General features: G+C 45.1%; 1 protein-coding gene across 1 annotated transcript in view; it reads right to left on the bottom strand.

Annotated features, from left to right (window-relative positions):
- LOC144597062 (cation channel sperm-associated auxiliary subunit epsilon-like) overlaps window positions 1-22,946 on the bottom strand; it is a 110,296-nt gene that overhangs the window by 6,985 nt on the left and 80,365 nt on the right. Inside the window, exons 14-17 of the mRNA XM_078405976.1 lie at window positions 12,841-12,874; window positions 12,638-12,717; window positions 10,816-10,915; window positions 9,281-9,373 (exon numbers count right to left, since the gene is read on the bottom strand). Of these exons, the coding sequence (XP_078262102.1) occupies window positions 9,281-9,373; window positions 10,816-10,915; window positions 12,638-12,717; window positions 12,841-12,874 (307 nt within the window). The remainder of the gene's footprint in view (window positions 1-9,280; window positions 9,374-10,815; window positions 10,916-12,637; window positions 12,718-12,840; window positions 12,875-22,946) is intronic.

Here is a 22,946-nt window from a genome sequence, read left to right as displayed (position 1 = left end):
CGTCAACTTTATCAAAGACAAATGAATACAGAACCAAAATTGGATACACAAACAGACAACGTTAGAAATAACCAGCAGGTTGCGTAACATCTGTGGAAAGAGAAGCAGAGTAAATCGTTCAGGTCCAAAATCAGTTAGCTTTCAGCATTTTTTTCTCATCAGTTTTTTCTCCACATAATTATAGTGAAAGTACATTTTATATTATATCTCTAATTTTTGTGTTGTGATTTATGAATTCTATATGGGCAAATTTCCATTACTTGAAAGGCTGTAAAGCAGGGTTGCCAGTAATAGACCTGAAACATTAATTCCTTTTAGACAATAGACAATAGGTGCAGGAGTAGGCCATTCGGCCCTTCGAGCCAGCACCACCATTCAATGTGATCATGGCTGGTCATTCTCAATCAGTACCCCGTTCCTGTCGTCTCCCCATACCCCCTGACTCTGCTATCCTTAAGAGCTCTATCAAGCTCTCTCTTGAAAGCATTCAGAGAATTGGCCTCCACTGCCTTCTGAGGCAGATAATTCCACAGATTTACAAGTCTCTGACTGACAAAGTTTTTCCTCATCTCCGTTCTAAATGGCCTACCCCTTATTCTTAAACTGTGGCCCCTGGTTCTGGACTCCCCCAACATTGGGAACATGTTTCCTCCCTTTAACGTGTCCAGCCCATTAAAAATCTTATATGTTTCAATAAGATCCCCTCTCATCCTTCTAAATTCCAGTGTATACAAGCCTAGTCGCTCCAGTCTTTCAATATACGACAGTCCCGCCATCCCGGGAATTAACCTAGTAAACCTACGCTGCATGCCCTCGATAACATCCGTCCACAAATTTGGAAACCAAAACTGCACACAGTACTCCAGGTGCGGTCTCACTAGGGCCCTATACAACTGCAGAAGGACCTCTTTGCCCCTATACTCAACTCCTCTTGTTATGAAGGCCAACATTCCATTGGCTTTCTTCACTGCCTCCTGTACCTGCATGCTTCCTTTCAGTGATTGATGCACTAGGACACCCAGATCTCGTTGAACGACCCCTTTTCCTAACTTGACACCATTCAGATAATAATCTGCCTTCCTATTCTTACCACCAAAGTGGATAACCTCACACTTATTCACATTAAAATGCATCTGCCATGCATCCGCCCACTCGCACAACCTGTCCAAGCCACCCTGCAGCCTCATAGCATCTTCCTCACAGTTCACACTGCCACCCAGCTTTGTATCATCTGCAAATTTGCTAATGTGACTTTTAATCCCTTCATCCAAGTCATTAATGTATATTGTAAATAGCTGCGGTCCCAGAACTGAGCCTTGCGGTACCCCACTAGTCACTGCCTGCCATTCTGAAAGGGACCCATTTATTCCCACTCTTTGCTTCCAGTCTGTCAACCAATTTTCTATCCATGTCAGTACCCTACCCTCAACCCTACCCCCAATACCATGTGCTCTAATTTTGCCCACTAATCTCCTATGTGGAACCTTGTCGAAGGCTTTCTGAAAGTCAAGGTATACTACATCCACCGGCTCTCCCCAGTTAATTTTCCTAGTTACATCCTCAAAAAAATTCCAGAAGATTAGTCAAGCATGTTTTCCCCTTCATAAATCCATGCTGACTTGGAACGATCCTGTTACTGCTATCCAAATGCTCCGCAATTTCGTCTTTTATAATTGACTCCAGCATCTTCCCCAGAAGATGTCAGACTAACTGGTCTATAATTTCCTGTTTTCTCTCTCCCTCCTTCCGTAAAAAGTGTGATAACATTAGCTACCCTCCAATCCACAGCAACTGATCCTGAATCTATAGAACATTGGAAAATGATCACCAATGCGTCCACGATTTCTAGAGCCACCTCCTTAAGAATCCTGGGATGCAGACCATCAGGCCCTGGGAATTTATCAGCCTTCAGTCCCATCAGTCTACCTAACACCATTTCCTGCCATGTGAATTTCCTTCAGTTCCTCCGTCACCCTAGGATCTCTGGCCACTAGAACATCTGGGAGATTGTTTGTATCTTCCTTAGACAGATCCAAAGTACCGGTTCAACTCATCTGCCATTTCCTTGTTCCCCATAATAAATTCCCCAGCTTCTGTCTTCAAGGGACCCACATTTGCCTTAACTATTTTTTTCCTCGTCACATACCTAAAGAAGCTTTTACCATCCTCCTTTATATTATTGGCTAGCTTACCCTCGTACCTCATGTTTTCTCCCCGTATTGCCTTTTTAGTCATCTTCTGTTGCTCTTTAAAAGAGTTCCAATCCTCTGGCTTCCCACTCTTCTTTGCTATGTTATACTTCTTCTCTTTTATTTTTCTGCTGTCCTTGACTTCCCTTGTCAGCCACAGATGCCTCTTACTCCCCTTAGAATCTTTCCTCCTCTTTGGGATGAATTGATCCTGCAACTTCTGCATTATTCCCAGGAATACCTGCCATTGCTGTTCCACCGTCTTCCCTGCTAGGGTCTCCTTCCAGCCAAATCTGGCCAGCTCCTGCCTCATGCTTCTGTAATCCCCTTTGCTATACTGTAATACTGACTCTTCCAATTTTCCCTTCTCCTCTCAATTTGTAGATTAAAACATCATATTATGATCACTGCCTCCTAATGGCTCTTTTACCTTGAGTTCCCTTATCAAATCAGGTTCATTACACAACACTAAATCCAGAATTGCCTTCCCCTGGTAGGTTCCAGTACAAGCTGTTGTAAGAATCCATCTCGGAGGCACTCCACAAACTCCCTTTCCTGGGGTCCAGTACCAACCTGATTTTCCCAGTCTACCTGCATGTTGAAATCTCCCATAACCACCGTAGCATTACATTTGCGACATGCCAATTTTAGCTCTATGTTGCGGCGACTGTTTGGGGGCCTGTAGATAACTCCCATTAGGGTCTTTTTAACCTTACAATTCCTCATTTCTATCCACACTGATTCTACATCCTGATTCTATGTCACACCTTGCAAAGGAGTGAATATCATTCCTTATCAACAGAGCGACCCCACCCCCTCTGCCCACCTGTCTGTCTTTTCGATAGGTTGTGTACCCCTGAATATTCAGTTCCCAGCCCCGGTCCTCTTGTAGCCATGTCTCCGTGATTCCCACAACATCATACTTGCCAATGTCTAACTGAGCCTCAAGCTCATCCACTTTATTTTTTATATTTTGCGCATTTAAATACAACACATTAATTTCGGTATTCACCTCCCCTCTCACACCGGTCACCATTGGCCCTGACTTTACTCTCTGATCCCATCTTGAACTTTTCTTCCCATTTATTCGAGAGTCCTTTGCAATTTCTCCTGTATTCACTTCCCCTTTAACTCCATCTTCATATTCCCAATCAACCCTCCCCCCCACTACTTGTAACACTAGCAAACCTGCCTGCCAGAATGTTGGTCCCCCTGCTGTTAAGGTGTAACCCGTCCCTTTTGTACAGGTCACCCATACCCCAGAAGAGATCCCAGTGGTCTAGAAATCTAAATCCCTGCTCCCTGCACCAACCCCACAGCCATACATTCATATCCTAGATATCTCTGTTCCTGCCTCCACTAGTACGAGGTACAGGTAGCAGTCCAGATATAACCACCCTTGACGTCCTCCTTCTCAGTCTTCTTCCTAACTCTCTAAACTCACGTTGCAGTACCTCCTTTCTCTTCCTCCCGAAGTCGTTCGTGCCCACTTGCACAACTACATCCGGTTGATCGCCTTCCCTTGCTAGGATATTCTGAAGCCGGGCCGTGATGTCTTGAACCCTGGCACCACGGAGGCAACAGACCATCCTCAAGTCCCGCCTGCCGCCACAGAATCTACTGTCCGTACCTCGGACAATGGAGTCACCCACTACTATGGCTCTTCCCGACTTCGGTCTCCCTGGTCGAGTCTCCTTGCCTGGATTAGAGCCACCGACCTGTCCGCCGCTCGGACTGGAAGCTTTTCTGTTTCCATAGATGCTGCCTGATCTACTGATTGGTTCGAGCATTTTTTGTTTTTCTATTTCATATCGTTAGTATCTACAGTTTTTTGATTTCCCTTTAAAGACATTTCTAGTAACCACTGGATGATCAGTGGATAAGACTTTGCAGAGATTTAATTATTTGGGAAAGCCACCACAGATTTGATTAATAAATGATCAAATTGTGTTTAACTAATCTAAACTTAATTTTTTTGATGAAGTAAGATGTTATCAAAGGACATTTTTGGAAAAAGTGTCACATAAAAGATTTGTTAACCAAAAAATCATTGAATGCAATCAATTCCAATCTACATCGAAAATAATTCAGTTGGGCAAGAAAGCAATGTTCTTAGAACTCACTAGACACTCAACTGCATTAACCAAATAATTACTGTGGCGACAAGAGTAGGTCAGAGATTGGATACCCTGAAGGCATTTAGAAGGCACATATTAGAAGCATGATGGAATACCCTCCACTAGCTTGGATAAGTGCGGCTTCTACAACACTCAGGAAGCTCAACATCATACAGAATTAAGCAGTTTGCTTGAGGGAATCTCATCCACCACCTTAAACATTCACCCTCTCCACCACCAATGCACAGTGGCTGCAGTGTGTACCATCAAAAGAAATGCAGTGCTGTTACTCAGACAGCACAAAACTGGTACCATCAAGAAGAACAAAGGCAGCCAGTGCTTGGGAACATCATCACTTATGTTCCTTTCCATGTCACATTCAATCCTGACTTGGAAATATATTATCAGTTATTCTTTATCACTGGGTCCAGATTAAAAAGAACTTCTTTTTAATCAGCACCTTGGTTTTACCTTCATCAGTAGGACTGTAGTGATCAAGAAGGCAGCTCACCACCACCTTCTCAAGGGCGTCAGGATTGCCAAACTCCTCCTAAAATTATTTTTTAGAAATTCCTTCTTGTCCTTTTAAGTATAGAGTAAAACTCACTTCCATGGTCATATGTCTTTCCTCATCAACAAAGGTCTCTGGCTCCAACTTATTGATGTTTTTCAACCCCTCACAATTTGGATCTCGCCATGATGACGGATATGTTTAAATGTTCCAATAGTTCAAATTATTACTCTTATTTCACCCAGGGATCCATGGATAATGTTATGTATCAGCACATGTATGTATCAGCACATGTATGACCAATCACTGTAATATACCAATGAATTATTTCCCATTGCTTTCCAAGTCTGCAGTTCCACTTTAATCCTTTGGTATTTCACTAAGGGGCAATGTCCTTTCTTTCACACATTAAATATCACAAATTTCAACAGCTCTTGTACTCCTCCAGATCCTTGTCCCTCTTTCATTTTCCTCCCCATCTTTGCCTGTCCCACTCCATGCCATGTTTTCACTATCTCTCTAATTCTGAGCAATTGGTCTTCAGCAACAGCCTGAAATGCCAACACTGTTTTTCCCTGCACTGATAGTGGTTTGACCTACTGTTCTGCTATTCTCTATTCTTTTTTATCTAGCCAGATAATTATCCATATTGAAATGAAGAAAAAATAGCCAAAGGCCAGCATCAAACAATTTATGGCCTCTTTTTACCAAGTCAATTAACCTACAAACCTGTATGTCTTTGGAGTGTGTGAGGAAACCAAAGATCTCGGAGAAAACCCATGCTGATACAAGCTCCATACAGACTGCACCTGTAGTCAGTGTAAGAAGATAACTGCAGATGCTGGTACAAATCGAAGGTACTTATTCACAAAATGCTGGAGTAACTCAGCAGGTCAGGCAGCATCTCAGGAGAGAAGGAATGAGTGACGTTTCGGGTCGAGACTTTTCTTCAGACTGATGTCAGGGGGGGGCAGGACAAAGGAAGGATATAGGTGGAGACAGGAAGATAGAGGGAGAACTGGGAAGGGGGAGGGGAAGAGAGGGACAGAGGAACTATCTAAAGTTGGAGAAGTCAATGTTCATACCGCTGGGCTGCAAGCTGCCCAAGCGAAATATGAGGTGCTGTTCCTCCAATTTCCGGTGGGCCTCACTATGGCACTGGAGGAGGCCCATGACAGAAAGGTCAGACTGGGAGTGGGAGGGGGAGTTGAAGTGCTCAGCCACCAGGAGATCAGTTTGGTTAAGGCGGACTGAGCGAAGGTGTTGAGCAAAACGATCGCCGAGCCTGCTTTAGTTTCGCCGATGTAAAGAAGTTGACATCTAGATCAGCAGATGCAATAGATGAGGTTGGAGGAGGTGCAGGTGAACCTCTGTCTCACCTGGAAAGACTGTTTGGGTCCTTGGATGGAGTTGAGGGGGGAGGTAAAGGAACAGGTGTTGCATCTCCTGCAGTTGCAGGGGAAAGTGCCCGGGGATGGGGTGGTTTGGGTAGGAAGAGATGAGTGGACCAGGGAGTTACGGAAGGAACGGTCTCTGCGGAACGCAGAAAGGGGAGGGGATGGGATGATGTGGCCAGTGGTGGGGTCCCGTTGTAGGTGACGGAAATGTTGGCGGATGATTTGTTGTATACGCTGGCTGGTGGGGTGGAAGGTGAGAACGAGGGGGATTCTGTCCTTGTTACAAATGGGGGGGGAGGGGGAGCAAGAGCGGAGCTGCGGGATGTAGAAGAGACCCTAGTGAGAGCCTCATCTATAATGGAAGAGGGAAAGCCCCGTTTCCTGAAGAATGAGGACATTGCTGATGCCCTAGTGTGAAACACTTCATCCCGGGCACAGATGCGGCGTAGACGGAGGAATTGGGAGTAAGGGATAGACTTTTTGCAGGAGACAGGGTGGGAAGAAGTGTAGTCCAGATAGCTGTGCGAGTCAGTGGGTTTATAGTAGATGTCAGTCACTAGTCTGTGTTCTGTGATGGAGATGGTGAGGTCCAGAAACGGGAGGGAGATGTCGGAGATAGTCCAAGTATATTTAAAGGCAGGATGGAAATTGGAAGTGAAATGTATGAAGTCAGTGAGTTCTGCATGGGTACAAGTGGTAGCACCAATGCAGTCGTCGATGTAGCGGAGAAAGAGTTCGGGGATGGGGCCAGTGTACGTCCGGAACAGGGATTGTTCGACGTACCCGACAAAGAGGCAGGCATAGCTAGGGCCCATGCGAGTGCCCATAGCTATGCCTCTGGTTTGGAGGAAGTGGGAGGAGTCAAAGGAGAATTTGTTAAGGATAAGAACCAGCTCTGCTAAGCGGAGGAAGGTGTTAGTAGATGGGATTGGCTGGTTCTACAGTCGAGGAAGAAACGGAGGGCTTCGAGACCATCCTTGTGGGGGATGGAAGTGTAGAGTGACTGGACATCCATGGTAAAGATGAGGGAGTGGGGGCCTTGTTACCAGAAGTTATCGAGGAGATGGAGAGCATGTGAGGTGTCTTGGACGTAGGTGGGGAGGGATTTGACCAGGGGGGATAGGATGGAGTCGAGGTAGGTGGAAATAAGATCAGTGGGACATGAGCAGGCAGAGACAATGGGTCTGCCGGGACAGTTCTGTTTATGGATTTTAGCTAGGAGGTAAAATCGTGCCGTGCGGGGCTGGGGAACTATATAAGTTTGGAGGCATTAGAGGGTAGATCGCCGGAAATAGTGAGGTCCGTGATGGTGCAGATGATAAAGGTCTGGTGTTTGTCGGTGGGGTCATGGTCCAAGGATAAGTAGGAAGAGGTGTCTGAGAGTTGTCGTCTGGCCTCGGTCCGGTAGAGGTCAGCACGCCAGACTACCACGGCACCTCCCTTGTCAGCGGGTTTGATGACTAAATCAGGGTTGTTGCAGAGTGATTGGAGGGCTGCACGTTCAGGAGGGGAGAGGTTAGAGTTAGTCAGGGGAGTGGAGAATTTGAGGCGGTTAATGTCACGCTGGCAGTTGGAGGTAAAAAGTTCTAGTGAGGGTAGTTGGCCAACCGGGGGGGTCCAAGCTGGAGACGGGAGAAGGGGTCATCACTGGAGGGTGAGGACTCCTTCCCATGGAAAAAGGCTCGGAAGCGGAGGCGACGAAAGAAGAGCTCCACGTCATGGCGGACCCGGAACTCGTTAATGTGGGGGCGGAGAGGAACAAAGGTGAGGCCTCTGCTGAGGACAGCCGTTCGGTGTCTGAAAGGGGGAGGTCAGGGGGGATGGTGAACACCCGGCAATTGTGGGGGTTGGGGTCGGATGAAGGCTGGGGGACAGGCGGAGGTGGAGGGGATGTATGGTGAGGGGTTGGTAGGTTAACAGAGCAGAGGGGGGCATGAGGACCGATGTGGGGAGTAGTTAGGGTCACCTGGCTAGAGAGGGAAGGGGGAGACCCAGTGGAAAACTTGCTGTGGTTACCTGTAGTAAGGGTGGGCAGTAGGACCTAGCGGTGCTGTGGGACTCTGCCTGGTGGGGGCTGTGGGCTGAGCGCGTTGTCTGTGAGCCGGGTGGAGCTGCGACCTGTTGCTGGGCCCGGCAGCCGCGTACAGCGACGGCTGCGATCTGCTGCTGGGCGGTAGTCAGGATCAAACACGGGTCTCTGGCACTGTAAGGCAGCAACTCTATCGCTGTGACACTGTGCTGCCCTGCACAGACAGCACCCGCAGTCAGGAAAGAGTGGCCGGTGCTGGAATCGAACCTGCAATCGTGGCATCATTAGCACGGCGCTCTAGCCAATAGAACTAACCGGCCCCACTTTTAGCCAACCCGGCCCCATTTGCATTGCCTTCTTCCCCTGCAACACTCTGCTCACCTCCCACCATAATCCAACGCTTCCTATCAGCCTGTCATCCCTATTTTTCTCTCCTACCCAACCCACTGTTTCCTCCTCCCCAAATTCTCCTTTTGTCCTGCCATTAACTTACTTGATTTCTATATACTAAAACTCTCGTTTGTTTGTTCCAGAACTACAGCCAAAACAGTACTCGATAGCACAACAATTCTAGGCCCACCTTACTCACCGTTGCCCCTTTGGTGCTAATGGAAGAAGTTTCATTGAAATCGGTGTTATATTTTTTGTTATTCACATTTTAAAGTTTAAATCTATCTCCTAGGGAGGGAAAGGGGTGGAGGGAGGGGGGGAGGGAGGGAGGATAGGGGGGGTTGAGGGGGATGGAGTGGGGGGAGGGAGCAAGGGGGGGAGGGAGGGGGCAGGGGGGAGAGGGGAGGGGGGAGGAGAGGGTGCTGCACCAATGCAGGAGAGGTTTGGGCCCAACGGGTCCACTTGGTCTAGTATGAATTTAAAATTTGACCTTAGCTTCTTATGTGCAACAATGAAGGACCACTGGCACATAAAGCAAATATTAGACTTGAAATTTAAACAGTGATCTGCTTAATGCCTCCGAATTAGATAACTTCACCTTCCCTCCAAGTTTTAACAACTCCAACTGTATTGAAATCAGAACTTACCTCTGGACCCCAGGCTTGATCTCTGTATTTCATATCACCATCGTAAGCTTTTAACATTTTGTTCCAGGTCTGTGCTTCACGCACACAACCAGCCTAAAGAAAGTTCAAATAGTATGTAAGTTCCTGAAAGTCCTCTTGGGTGTAAATACCTGCTTTGGCTTCATTATCAAAAGTGGTCACCATAAAACATCAAATATCAGAGAAAAAGAGTAATGTTTGATTGTATTATGCATTGGTATAATTATACCAATAACAACGCCTGTGTCAACAGCATGCTGCTGTATGGCAGTGAGACGTGGACTACATTTGCCAGACTGGAGAGAAGACGCAGCACCTTCTACCTTGTAAGCATCCGCCGTATCCTGGGTATATCTTGGGAAGACAGTGTCCAATGCCGAGATTCTGGCCTTCCGAGTATGTACACTCTACTCAGGCAACGCAGGCTGCGGTGGCTGGGCCATGTCCACCGCATGGAGGATGGCCGTATTCCAAACGACATCCTCTATGGAGAGCTAACATCTGGGAGGAGAACCATCGGCCGCCCCTAGCTACGTTACAAGGATGTCTGCAAGAGAGATTTGAAGGCGCTCGACATCGATGTGGAGTCCTGGGAGAGCCTGGCAGCTGACCGTACAAGGTGGAGAGGTACCCTGAACCAACATCTCAAAACGGGGGAAACTGATGAACGCAGCGGCAGAAAAACGGGCACGCAGAAAGGAGCGCAGCAACTTCAACAGACCAGAGACCACACACAAATGTGGCCTTTGCGACACAGACTGTCACTCTCGCATTGGTCTCTTCAGCCACAAGCGACGCTGCTCTAGCCGAGGTGTGGAGCAAGCAGCCAACTAGGATGCATCACCCATGGTCAGCCATGACCGAGGGGGCCTAAGAAAAGAAGAATATTTATACCTTGGAGCTAGGCTGGTTTATCTCGTCAAATGATAATTTGAATTCGTCAAGCTTTTTCTTTAAAGCAGTATCTTCCATGGCACTGCTCATTGGATCTTTGAGTAATGCACTGGTGACTTCTTTCGAAGCACACTGCACCTGCTTTTGATCCGCACCTGCTTTTGAGGAACATCTTTCTTTGATGAAGAACAATTCCCAATTGTCCTCTATCAAATGGAATGATACTTCCCTCACATATCCATTGGGAATAAATCGAAGGTGTCACAAAATGCTGGAGTAACTCAGTGGGTCAGGCAGCATCTCTGGAGAGAAGGAATGGGTGACGTTTCGGGTTGAGACCCAGTCTGAAGAAGGGTCTCGACCCAAAACGTCACCCATTCCTTCTCTCCCAAGATGCTGCCTGACCAGCTGAGTTACTCCAGCATTTTGTGATACCTTCGATTTGTACCAGCATCTGCAGTTATTTTCCTGTCCATTGGGAAGTGACTAATTTTCTCCTACCTCTGCTACAATTTCCCCCTTCAAAACTAAGCTGTTGCCCTTTACATGCTATGGTCTTGTGCAGTACAGACAAGCCTTGTGGCAAGATTTTTCATTAAATAAGGCATTCATCAGACTCTCACCTGTGCCATTGTTGTATTATAATAGAAATCTGTCCTTCCATTTGCTTCCCACATGATGAAATTGGCCTGCACAGCTCCATAGTATTGTAGACCATAATACCTATAATCAAAGAAAAAACAATTTCCTCATTCACAAATAATTATTTGTCGGTATAAGCTCATGTTGTACTTCATTAAAACAAGCAGAGATAATCAACCCCGTCAATTTTAATTACTTTGAAATTACAACCAAATACCACAAAACTGTGATATTTATATTTCATCTGATCCTCCACAATGCCCAAAGTAAGTCAGCTATGATTTCATTGAATGAGCAGCAGGTTATCGGGGTTGGATGGCCACACTCTTGTGCTCCTTAGCTTCTTGTGCTTTTGTATCCTGTTCCTCAGGTAAATGACTGAAGTGTTTGAAGTAGAAGCTGAGAACCAGCAGAGAGAGAGGTCCTTTGGGCATGGGCTAAAAACTATCATCTGGCAGAGGAAAATTGATAAAGGAGCATTGTACCATTATGTCAGGCTGTGGCTTGACTAGTCTGTGGGCAGTTCTCCTAATTTAGACAACAATCTCTAGATGCTTGTGAGTTGGATTTTTGCTGTGTCTGACTTTGGTAGAGAGCACGATGCCTGCTGGTTCATCTGTGTTTTATACGTGTTCTGTTTTAATGTAGTAGGTATAATACAATTGAGTGGCCTGCTGCACCATTTCAAGGGGTAGAAGAAACAACTATCTTGCTGCAGGGCTTGAGAGACACACAGACCAAATTGGGTAATGAAAGTAGATTTCCTCCCCAGAAGGACTTTTGTGAACCAGATGAGTATTTACAATAATCCGCCAGTTTCATGGGACTAATGAGTAAGATTCATTGATTTATTACATTCCAATTTTCAACAATAATAGTTTAAGTTAACTGATTTTCACAGCAAGATTTGCTCAAGTATGGGGTATGGTTAAGGTGAATAGCCACAGTATTTTCTCCAAGGTAGCGGAGTCTAAAACTAAAGGGCATAGGTTTAAGGTAAGAGGGGAAATATTTTAAAGAGTCTTAAGAGGCAACATTTTCACACAAGGGGTGATGCGTACATGGAATGAGCTTCCAGAAGAAGTGGGAGAGGCAGGTATAATTACAACATTAACAAGACCCAGAGACTAGATTTGAAGGGATATGGGCAAGGCACAAACAAATAGAATTAGCTCGGTTAAGCAAGTTGGCATGTACAGATTGGGCCAAAGGGTCTACTTCTGTGCTGTTTAGTTCAATGACTCCATGCTAATGACTGGTAGTTCAGGGTGCTAAGTGACTGATCCAATTATCTAACTACCTCCTCATGAAGACCTAATGGCTGGTGTCTAAATTTGTCAATAGCCTGATCAAGTTGTGCTTACAGAACCATGTTTTATGGAGGCATGTTAGATTATGGATTTGCTTGCAATAGAGAGGAGTTCCATTGCCTGGAATTAAGCATCTTAGCTGTGAGGAGAGATTGGATAGGTTAACTTTCCTTGGAGTGATAAAATGATAAGGACGGACCTGTTTGAAGTATAAAAAATTATGAAGGACATATATAGTGTAGGTAAAGAAAAACATATCTCCTCAGCAGAGGTGTCTCTATCGTGACGGTATATATTTAAGGTGAAGGCGAGGAAATTTAGAGGATCTGAGAAACATTCTTTTCACCCGGAGGTTGGTTGCAATCCATTAGTACTACCTGAGCAGATGGTGGAGTCATCTACGCTCACACATTTAAGTATTTAAATGAGCATTTCAAGGTCCAAGTTCTGGAAAATTGAATTAATATTGTTACCTGGTGGCCAGCATACTTACAAATCTAGAGGTGGCTTGAAAGCTGATTTATAATAAACTCTAATGGGACAACCATATTTATTTAGGTTGTAAATAAATTCCTAGAAATAAAGTAATCCTTTTTAAAAATATTGAACATATATTTAAATCATTTTTAAACAATGCAAAATATTTAACTTTAGCTTTGTATGAAAACAAACAAACTAAGAGTTTGAAGAACTCACCAAATGTTTTTCTGAGGGCTCTTGTAAAACAGACCTAATCACAGAAAGCTTGATGTAATATACAGAAATATTTTTTACATTTTGAAAACAAAGCAAAAATTTTCAAATGTGTGGGCATTGTGCCATCACTAAAAGGAGAGGCAAGAACTCAGCATATTGCAGTATTGCAATCTGTGATACACAGTTGAATATGCCAGGAAGGTCTGGTTTAATTTCTGAGTCTATTGAGTCTTTAAATCTCTTGGATCTTTAACTGAAGAGATTATTGCAAAGACACTGGTACCCCTGGCATTGGAAAGAGACTCAAGGCTTCTTGTAGGTACTGCAGTCACATTTAAACAGAAGTATCATCACCCACAGGAATCACCAAGCACTTTAGAAGGTGGGTAAAAAAATCAATTAAGGCAGAGCAGGTGAGAGGAGGCAAATATAATGGTCAGAGAGAAATAAAGTAAAGGAGGGGAAGGAGAGTAAATATGGATAGTGCGTTTTGTGGAATGGGGAAGCCGAGATGCAAATGAAAGATTGAAATGAGAGTCAGGTGAGTTGGGGAGCTGCTATTGGATAGATGAGAATAATGAAGGTAAGTAAAGGTTGGGAATGAATCTCTTCACCGAAAGTCCATATCACATTTAGATATGGTGATTAAAAGAAAGTTCTCTAATTTTAACTAGAAGATGAACAAATTGAATAAGAACAACTAATGCAATCTACGTCCCTAATAATGATACAAATATAAAAAGGAGTTATATCTAGTAAACCACAAAGTAATTCATATAATTTCCCTTATGCATTACACAATAAAGCAGACATGGCAAAAAATTACTTCTCACCTAGGAACTGTGAACCTTGTCGTATTTCTGAGTGCACATTCACTTAAATTGGGTCTGAAGTAAATGGGCAGATAATAAACTTAATTAAGGGCAATTGAAACAAAACATAGCACAAAAATCCATATGGTTCAAATGAATCAATTGACCATCTGACAAAAAGTGAGTATATCAGTGACATTAACAAAATGTAATCATGATTACATGATTTCAGTTTTATGCATCGCTATTCTCTCTACAAACTCCCTTGACTTTTTTATTCCTTTCTCATTCCCTGCTGAAAGTTTCCTAATTATTCATTTATTTATAATCCAATAGTTGTCTTCATTTGCCATGGATCATCATTCTTTGAATCGTTCCTGTCGTCCACTCTATCACACATCTTTTTCGTTTCATCCCTTAACTTGCCACTAAACACATTTAATGCATGTTAGTCTTGAAAGAATAATTCCTGTGTTGATGACATAAATACTAAAAATCTTTCAGACTGAAGATCCTTTGGTAGCTTAAAAAGCACAGTCCAGCAACTGTTTCTTTCAAGGGCCCACTGCTGTTCAGTTTAGTTTAGAGATACAGCGTGGGAACAATCCCTTTGGCCCATCAAGTCCAAGCCGACCAACGATCGTCTGTACACCACACTCTAGGAGCAAATTAACAGAGGCCAATTAACCTAGAAACCTGTATGTCTTTGGAATGTGGGAGGAAAACAGAGCACCTGGAGAAAACCCACATGGTCACAGGAAGAACGTGTAAACTTTGTACAGACAGCACCTGTAGTCAGGGTCGAACCCGGGTCTACCACTGCGTCACTATGCCGCGCTTCACAGATCAATTGTGCAAAAGATCAAAACAGGAAGCTCCTGCATCATTGAGGCAGGAGAGAGGCCTGGGTGTGGGGTAGTGTTGCGATGTCAGTAGGTAGTGTGACGCAGTGCAGCGTAGGTTCACGAGATTGATCCCTGGGATGGCGGGACTGTCATATGAGGAAAGATTGAAAAGACTAGGCTTGTATTCATTGGAGTTTAGAAGGACGAGAGGGGATCTTATAGAAACATATAAAATTATAAAAGGACTAGACAAGGAAAAATGTTCCCAATGTTGGAAAAATGTTCCCAATGTTGGGCGAGTCCAGAACCAGGGGGCACAGTCTTAGAATAAAGGGGAGGCCATGTAAAACTGAGGTGAGAAGGAACTTTTTCACCCAGAGAGTTGTGAATTTGTGGAATTCTCTGCCACAGAGGGCAGTGGAGGCCAAATCAGTCGATGGATTTAAGAGAGAGTTATATAGAGCTCTAGGGGCTAGTGGAATCAAGGGATATGGGGAGAAAGCAGGCATGGGTTATTAATTGTGGACGATCAGCCATGATCACAATGAATGGCGGTGCTGGCTCGAAGGACCGAATGGCCTCGCACCTATTTTCTATGTTTCTATGGTAGATAGATAAGGAAGTTAAGGTTCAGATCGAGGCATCAGGGTGGGGTCATAGCCATAATCTTCTGGGGACAGATATTGGAATTGTTGGAGATTGGAATCAAGTTCAAGAGCCATGACAAGGGTGGATGTAGCCCAGCACAGTGGTTGGAATTTGTCAGAGAGCCATCATAACGATTATAATTTTCAGTTCACTTATAATACAGTATCTGAAGCCCATTCTCAGCAGCACACTTCATGGTTGAACCTGATCAAATTGGTCAGTTTTAACATAAAATCCTCACAATTTATCAATATTTACATAGAAACATAGAAAACAGGTGCAGGAGTAGGCCATTCGGCCCTTCGAGCCAGCATCGCCATTCAATATGATCATCCAAAATCAGTACCCTGTTTCTGCTTTATCCCCATCTCCCTTGATTCCTTTACCCTAAGAGTTAAATCGAACTCTCGCTTGAAAACATCCAATGAATTGGCCTCCACTGCCTTCTGTGGCAGAGAATTCCACAGATTCACAACTCTCTGGGTGAAAACGCTTTTCCTCATCTCAGTCCTATATGGTCTACCCCTTATTCTTAAACTGTGACCCCTGGTTCTGGACTGGCCTAACATCGGGAACATTTTTCCTGCATCGAGCCTGTACAATCCTTTAAGAATTTATATGTGTCTAAAAGATCTCCTCTCATCCTTCTAAATTCCAGTGAATACATGCCCAGTCAACCCATTCTTTCACCATATGTCAGTCCCCCCATCCCCAGAATTAATCTGGTGAACCTATGCTGCACTCTCTCAATAGCAATAATGTCCTTCCTCAAATTAGGAGACCAAAACTGCACACAAACTCCAGGTGTGGTCTCTGTACAACTGTAGTAGGACCTCCTTGCTCCTAAACTCAAATTCTCTCGCAATGAAGGCCAACATGCCATTAGCTTTCTTCACTGCCTGCTGTACCTGCATGCTTACTTTCAGTGACTGCATGCTCACTAACAGTGACTGATGTACAAGGACACCCAGGTCTCGTTGCACCTCCCCTTTTCCTAATCTGACACCATTTAGATAATAATCTGCTTTCCTGTTCTTGCCACCAAAGTGGATAACCTCGCATTGATCCACATTATACTGCATCTGCCATGCTTCTGCCTACTCATCCAACCTACCTAAGTCACCCTGCAGCCTCATAGCATCCTCCTCACAGCTCACACTCTCACCCAGTTTTGTGCCATCCGCAAACTTAGAGATGTTACATTTAATTCCCTCGTCTAAATCATTAATATATATTGTAAATAACTGGGGTCCCAGCACTGAGCTTTGCGGCACCCCACTAGTCACTGCCTGCCATTCTGCAAAGGATCCGTTAATTCCTACTCTTTGCTTCCTGTCTGCCAACCAGTTCTCCATCCATGTCAATACCCTACCCCCAATAACATGTGCTCTAATTTTGCACACTAATCTCTTGTGTGGGACCTTGTCAAAGGCCTTTTGAAATTCCAGGAACACTACATCCACTGGCTCTCCCTTATCCATTCTACTTGTTACATCCTCAAAAAATTCCAGAAGATTAGTCGAGCATGATTTCCCTTTCATAAATCCATGCTGACTTTGTCCTGTCACTGCTTTCCAAATGCGCTGTTATTACATCTTTAATAATCGACTCCAGCATCTTCCCCACTACCATTGTAACTGATCAAAATTCCCCTTTTTATCTCTCTCTCCCCTTCCTTAAAAAGTGGGGTTACATTAGCTACCCTTCAGTCCACAGGAACTGATCCAGAATCTATAGTACATTGGAAAATGATCACCAATGCATCCACGATTTCTAGGGCCATCTCCTTGAGTACTCTGGGATGCAGACCATAAGGCCCTGGGGATTTATCTGCCTTCAATCCCAACAGTTTACCTAACACCATTTCCTGTGTAATGTGGATTCCTTCCCACCTACTAGATCCTCGGTCCTACAATTTCTGGGAGGTTGTTGGTGTCTTCCTTAGTGAAAACAGAACCAAAGTATTTGTTTAACTGGTCTGTCATTTCCTTGTTTCCCATTATAAATTTGCCTGTCTCTGACTGTAAGGAACCTACATTTATCTTCACTAATGTTTTCCTCTTGTTTTCCAATCAGCACAGGAAGGCAAGTGACCAATGATGGGGAACAGAAAAAGAAGGGAGATCATACTACAGCATTTCCAGGAATACATTCAAGCAGGGATGGCAACCTATCTATCGACTCAGATGATTTACTAAGGTGAAGCAGAAGGCGGGGGCGAAATGCTAAAAAGTCAAAAGAAAGACCATACCTTTCTATGTCTATGTTTTTATTAGGTGGACAGCCAACTGAAACATGCGCTACCTGTGTAATAAAAGTTAAAAAATGTATCACTGCACTCTTCCTCCTCTTAAATGTTGCCACAAACCATATATTTTTGCAGGGAGAGAGCAAGAGTGAGGAAACTGTCAGCTTGAATAAGGATTAGAAGAGAGGCAGATCATGTTCAGTGTTGGAGAATGGTGGGGAAGAAAATGAAACAAAATAATTACATCTCACCATCATGTTGGCCAGAAACTCGACAATGCCATATTTTTTCATTCTTCCCTTCTGTCTCAGTCCACCCCACTATGTAGAAAGTCCTCTATAGTTTGCCATAAATATTGGAGTTTACAATGCAGGAACATGTTTTCTTCATTACATCTGCTGTACTGGTTCTTATTGGATCAGCACTTTCCAATCAATCCTACTTTACACTCTACAAAACCTTGCAAATTTTCAAGAATGAGGCCTGGCTTTAAACATCAATTGAACCTTCCATTTTGGGCCACACTGCAAAGTTCATTCATGTCTGGCACTCCACCCCAAGGATTTTCTGTTGGCTGGAAACTTCCTCAGTGTCCTTGTTTTTCCAGTCAAAGAAAAGGCTATCTAATTAAGCCAAATTCATCTACAATAGGCAGAGCAAGGGAAAGATGCAGAGTGCAGAATATAGTTATCAGCACTGTGGCATAACAATTTTAGAGACAAAGTCCAGGAAAACCTGATTCAACCAAGAAAAATTCAAGTAAGATGGCAAAAGTTTAGGCTTTTCATATTAAAAGCCTTCAAAGAAATGAAGATTGGAGATGGAGTGGCAATTTGAATGGATGGAGATGTTTATATGTTTTTAAGTACAGGAGTGATATAGGCAGATTTGAAGGAAAGCAGGACAGTAATTGTTAGAACCAAAAAAATGTTCACATAAAACTTACCCTCTTAGGTGAAAATACACAAGTATATTCAATTTGATTGACCTGGAATTCCACAGATAAAACCCCAGCTGTTGCTTTGCTGAAAAACGAACCAATTATGCACAATTTATTAAAGCAAGCTTCAAGAACAAAATAACAAGAAGTTCATATTCTGATGCTACCTCTCAATGTAACTTAGTACTAGCTGTACATTTATTCCAAAGTCAGTTTAATTAAAGTCAATGGTAAATGAATGCTCCTCATCAAACTTCAACTGATCTGTTCGGGAAATCCAGCTTCAGGGAACATGGCCATTGATTATCATAAATTATTTTAACATTAGAAATACAATGAAATAAACACTGTTTATAATTCCTGGTCAGAGCAAGGATAGACTTTCCCTGGCCTTTATTTTCCACCCCATCAAATTTGAGCTTTGAGCATCAGAGATCCAAACAGACCTTCAATATTTGTATTTATCCAGTATGAAGCAACTAGTACTTAACTTTCATAGATTCATACTGCACCAAAACAGACCCTTCTACGCACCAGGTCCATGCCAACCCTTCAGTATCCATTCTATACTAATCCTATTTTCCAGCATTTGACCAGGGGCAGTTTATGTAACATGCTCCTCTAGATATTTCTTAAATGTTCTGAAACTTTCTGCCTCCAGGTAATTACCCTTCAGAATGCTTCAATGATACCTTATTGTCAGATGTACCAAGGTACAGTGAAATGTTTGTTTTGCATAAAAACCTGGTAAAATCATACAGTAGACCTCACCAAGACAGTACACAAGAGCTGCCACGTTTTTGGCGCTGACAGTTATAAACGTTCAGCAAACAGTCCTTTCTTATGCCTGCTGCCGCATGTGGCAGTAGGCAGTCCCCTGCCGGGTCCACCTTTGCTCTTGGCAGCTCCCTACCGCATCCCCCCTTCATTCTCGGTGGTTCCCCCATGGGGTATCCCCTTCATTCTCAGCAGCTCCCCTGCCAGGTGGCTCTCGGCAGCCCTTCTCCCTCTCAGTGGCGCGGGTCCCCTCCTTGTTCTTGGCGGCCCTCCTCACTCTCGATGGTCCACTCGCTCTCAATGATCCACCTCGCTCTCAGCGGTTGCGCACGGAACCTACTTCTCAGCGGCGCAGGTCGACGCTAATAGTTTGGGACAGAGTTTGGAGTCCGCGATGGGCGAGCCAAGCCTGCTGGTGGGCTTGGCCCTGACTTGCTGGGATTTTCCCGGCACGTGCCTTCCGGGAAAATTCAATTTTAGGGTATTTTGTTTGGTGGTGTGAATGCAATCTCCTCTGTGTTGAAGAAACCAAATACAGATTAATTGGTTGCTTTGCAGAACATCTTTTGCAGTTGGCAAAGACAAGCTTGAGATTCCTGTCAGCTGTCATATTAATTTTCTATCACTCTCCCATTCTGACCACTCAGTCTTCGGTTTATGGCATTGCTCCAAAAAAGCTCAAAGGTACAGGACGTCATTTTGCATCCAGATATGTAGCCCTCTGGACATAGAAATTAAGTTAACAATTTCAGGTATTCTAAATTCTCATTTATATTGGAAACACATTAATCATAACTGGACAAATATATACTCAACTCTATTCAAATTCCTAATTGAAAAGACACCGTTTACAGCCCCTTAAGACAGGAAGTCTCCTTTGTGTAGTACCCACTATTCTCTGAATTCCAGAATCCTTTCTGTGTATTGATCTTGGGTTCTCACGTAGTTCCAACGTTTAGTCAAGAGTGTTTAATTGTCATATGTACTGAAACAGAACAATGGAATTCTTACTTGCAGCAGCACAACAGGTCTGTAGACACTATACTCAATAGCCAACATAAGAAGTATGTAAAAAGTTCAACAAAGAAAACCCCCTAATTTTAGTGCAAGCAAAACAAAAGCCCTCAGTCCCAAATGCAACCAAAACAGCTTTTAGTTCGAAATTTAGTTGGTGTTTGTAGTGTTCAGTAGCCTGATGGTTGTTGGCAAGAAACTGTTCCTGAGCCTGGAGGTCCTGGTTTTCGGACTCCTATACCTCCTTCGTGATGGTAGGAATGAATTGAAAACATAGCCAGGGTGGTGTGGTCGTTGATGATAGTGGCTGACTTATTGAGGCAGTGCCTCCTATATATCCCTTTGATGGTGAGGAGGAGTGTACCTGTGATGGACCAGGCTGTGTCCACCACTCTTTGTGATCTCCTTTTGTTGCCAAACCAGGCCCTGATGCAGCCAGGCAATATGCTCTCTACCATTCACATTTAAAAGCTCAAGAGAGTAATTATTGACATAATGAATCTCCTCAATCTTCTAAGGAAATTGAGGTATTGATGGTGTTTCTTTATGATTGCGTCAATGTGCTGGATCCAGGACAAATCTTTAGAGATATGCACGCCCAGGAGCTTGAAGTAGTATACTCTCTCCTCTACCGACCCGTCCATGAAACCAGGTATGTGGATCCTCGGCCTTCCTCTTCTAAAGTCAATCAGTTTCCTTGGTTCTACTGATGTTGAGAGAAAGGTTGTTGGTCTGGCACCATTAAATCAGACGAGTAATCTCCCTCCTATATTCCACCTCATCATTTCCAGTAATTCGTCAAATAATGGTGGTGTTGTTAGCGAATTTAAAGATGGAGTTGGAACTGTGTCCGGTTAAACAGTCATGGGTATAGAGTAGAGCAGGGGACTGAGCACACAGCTTTGAAGTGCTCCTGTGCTGATGGTTATCAAGGTGGAAGTGTACTTGTCAATTCATACCAATGGTGTTGCGGGATGAGCAGGAACTCAGTTCTTTGAGCTTGGTAACAAGTCTGGAGGGGATGATGGTGTTGAACGCCGAGCTGTAGTCAATGAACAACAGTCTGATGCATGTGTCTTTATTGTCCAAGTGGTTTTGTACCGAGTGGAGATCCTGCAACATAGTCTATTGTGTTGGTAGATAAATTGTAGTAGGTCCAGGTTCTTGCTAAAATAGTTGATATGTGTAAAGAGACGTCCTTTGCACACAGAGTCTTTTACTGGATATTGTTTATTAATTTCACTACACAAGTTATGCCCTAGCTGTCCGTGGTCATCACTGGAACTAGAGAGCGAGCTGGAGGTGGGGAAGCTACAATTATACAAGAGACAATGGGGAGTGGTTAGTAGTGGTGAGGTCATTATGTTAAAGGAACATGCACTGATCTACATCCTTCCTCTTGGAAACAAAAGTGACCACGGCTCATGCGCTAGGCTCAAACTACAAGCAGGGAGCAGATAGAATGCAGCACAACACAGACTACTCGTACACACCGTACCGGACAGGCGGCCTGACCACTCTCCCAGAGCGGGTGCGCAACCCACCATCCCCTCCGGTCGAAGGAACAGCATGGACGGGTGCGGGTACAGAGGCTGGGGAACCAGGGGAAGGAGGAGGACTGGGAAGCGATACACGCGCAGGCGAGGGAGGGGAAGGGGGCTGGGGCGACTGCGGATGTACCGGAGCAGGAGGCACATCAGGCACCGGGGACTGGACGGGAGGTGAATACGGGACCGCGGGAGGCGGTGCAGGCTCGTTTACCAGCATCAGGTGCTGGCGGGTACGACGGTACACGGTGCCCTCGTAGTTGACCAGGTACGACCGTGGAGAGTCAGCATTGCCGACGACCACGGCCAGCCGGTGGTGACCGGAGGTGGACTCCATCCGGACAACCTGGCCAGCGAACAGAGGTGGAAGGGGACGGGACGATTTGTCAAAGGAGCGCTTCTGAATGAGCTGCTTTTCAGTGAAGCGCTCCCTGACAGCGGCAGGGCTCCGAGCCGTGGGTTGCAGGGATTGCTGGGAGACGGGGATAGGGGGTCTAGTGGTGCGGGACATGAGGCGCTGGGCAGGGGAACCGAGCGCGGGGTCCCGGGAGATGTTGCGGAGGTTGAGGAGGGCAAGGTACAAGTCCGAACTGTCAAGCCGGCAACGTTCCATCAGTTCCTTAGCGCTGCGGACAGCGCGCTCTGCAAGTCCATTGCTTTGCGGGTACTCGGGGCTGCTGGTGATGTGGCGAAAGTTCCACCGGGTGGCGAAAGCAGCAAACTCCGCGCTGGTAAACTGGCTGCCGTTGTCGGACTGGAGGGATGCCGGGGAACCAAAGGTAGAGAAGTGGCGGCGAAGCTTCCCGATGACGGCAGCAGACGTGAGGGACGGCAGCAGGTCCACCTCGAACCAGCTGGAGTAGGAGTCCACCAGGACCAGGTAGTGTTTGCCACGCCACTCGAAAATATCGGCGGCAACAGCCATCCACGGCAACTCGGGAGCCGGCTGCTGCAGGAGAGGCTGGCGCTGCTGATGAGGTAATAGGCTGTTGCAGGCAGCGCAGGTGGAGACCCTGTCCCGGATGTCCTTGACCATGCCAGGCCAGTAAAACTGTGCTTGGGCCTGGGATAACGTGGCCTCCACCCCTGGGTGTCCGTTGTGGGCAGTCTGGAAGTAGTGATCTCGCAGCGCAGCCGGCACCACAACCTTGTGACCCTTCACCACCACGCCCGCGTGCAGCACCAGTTCATCCCGAACCAGGAAGTAGGGCACGGCACCAGCCGGCAGGGAAGACCGTCGTTCAGGCCAGCCACGGCGGATGACGCCCGCAAGCT

Source organism: Rhinoraja longicauda, chromosome 9 (genome assembly GCF_053455715.1).
Source record: "Rhinoraja longicauda isolate Sanriku21f chromosome 9, sRhiLon1.1, whole genome shotgun sequence".
In the NCBI taxonomy this organism is placed as follows: Eukaryota; Metazoa; Chordata; class Chondrichthyes; order Rajiformes; family Arhynchobatidae; genus Rhinoraja; species Rhinoraja longicauda.
This window is presented reverse-complemented; position numbering and strand designations above follow the sequence as displayed.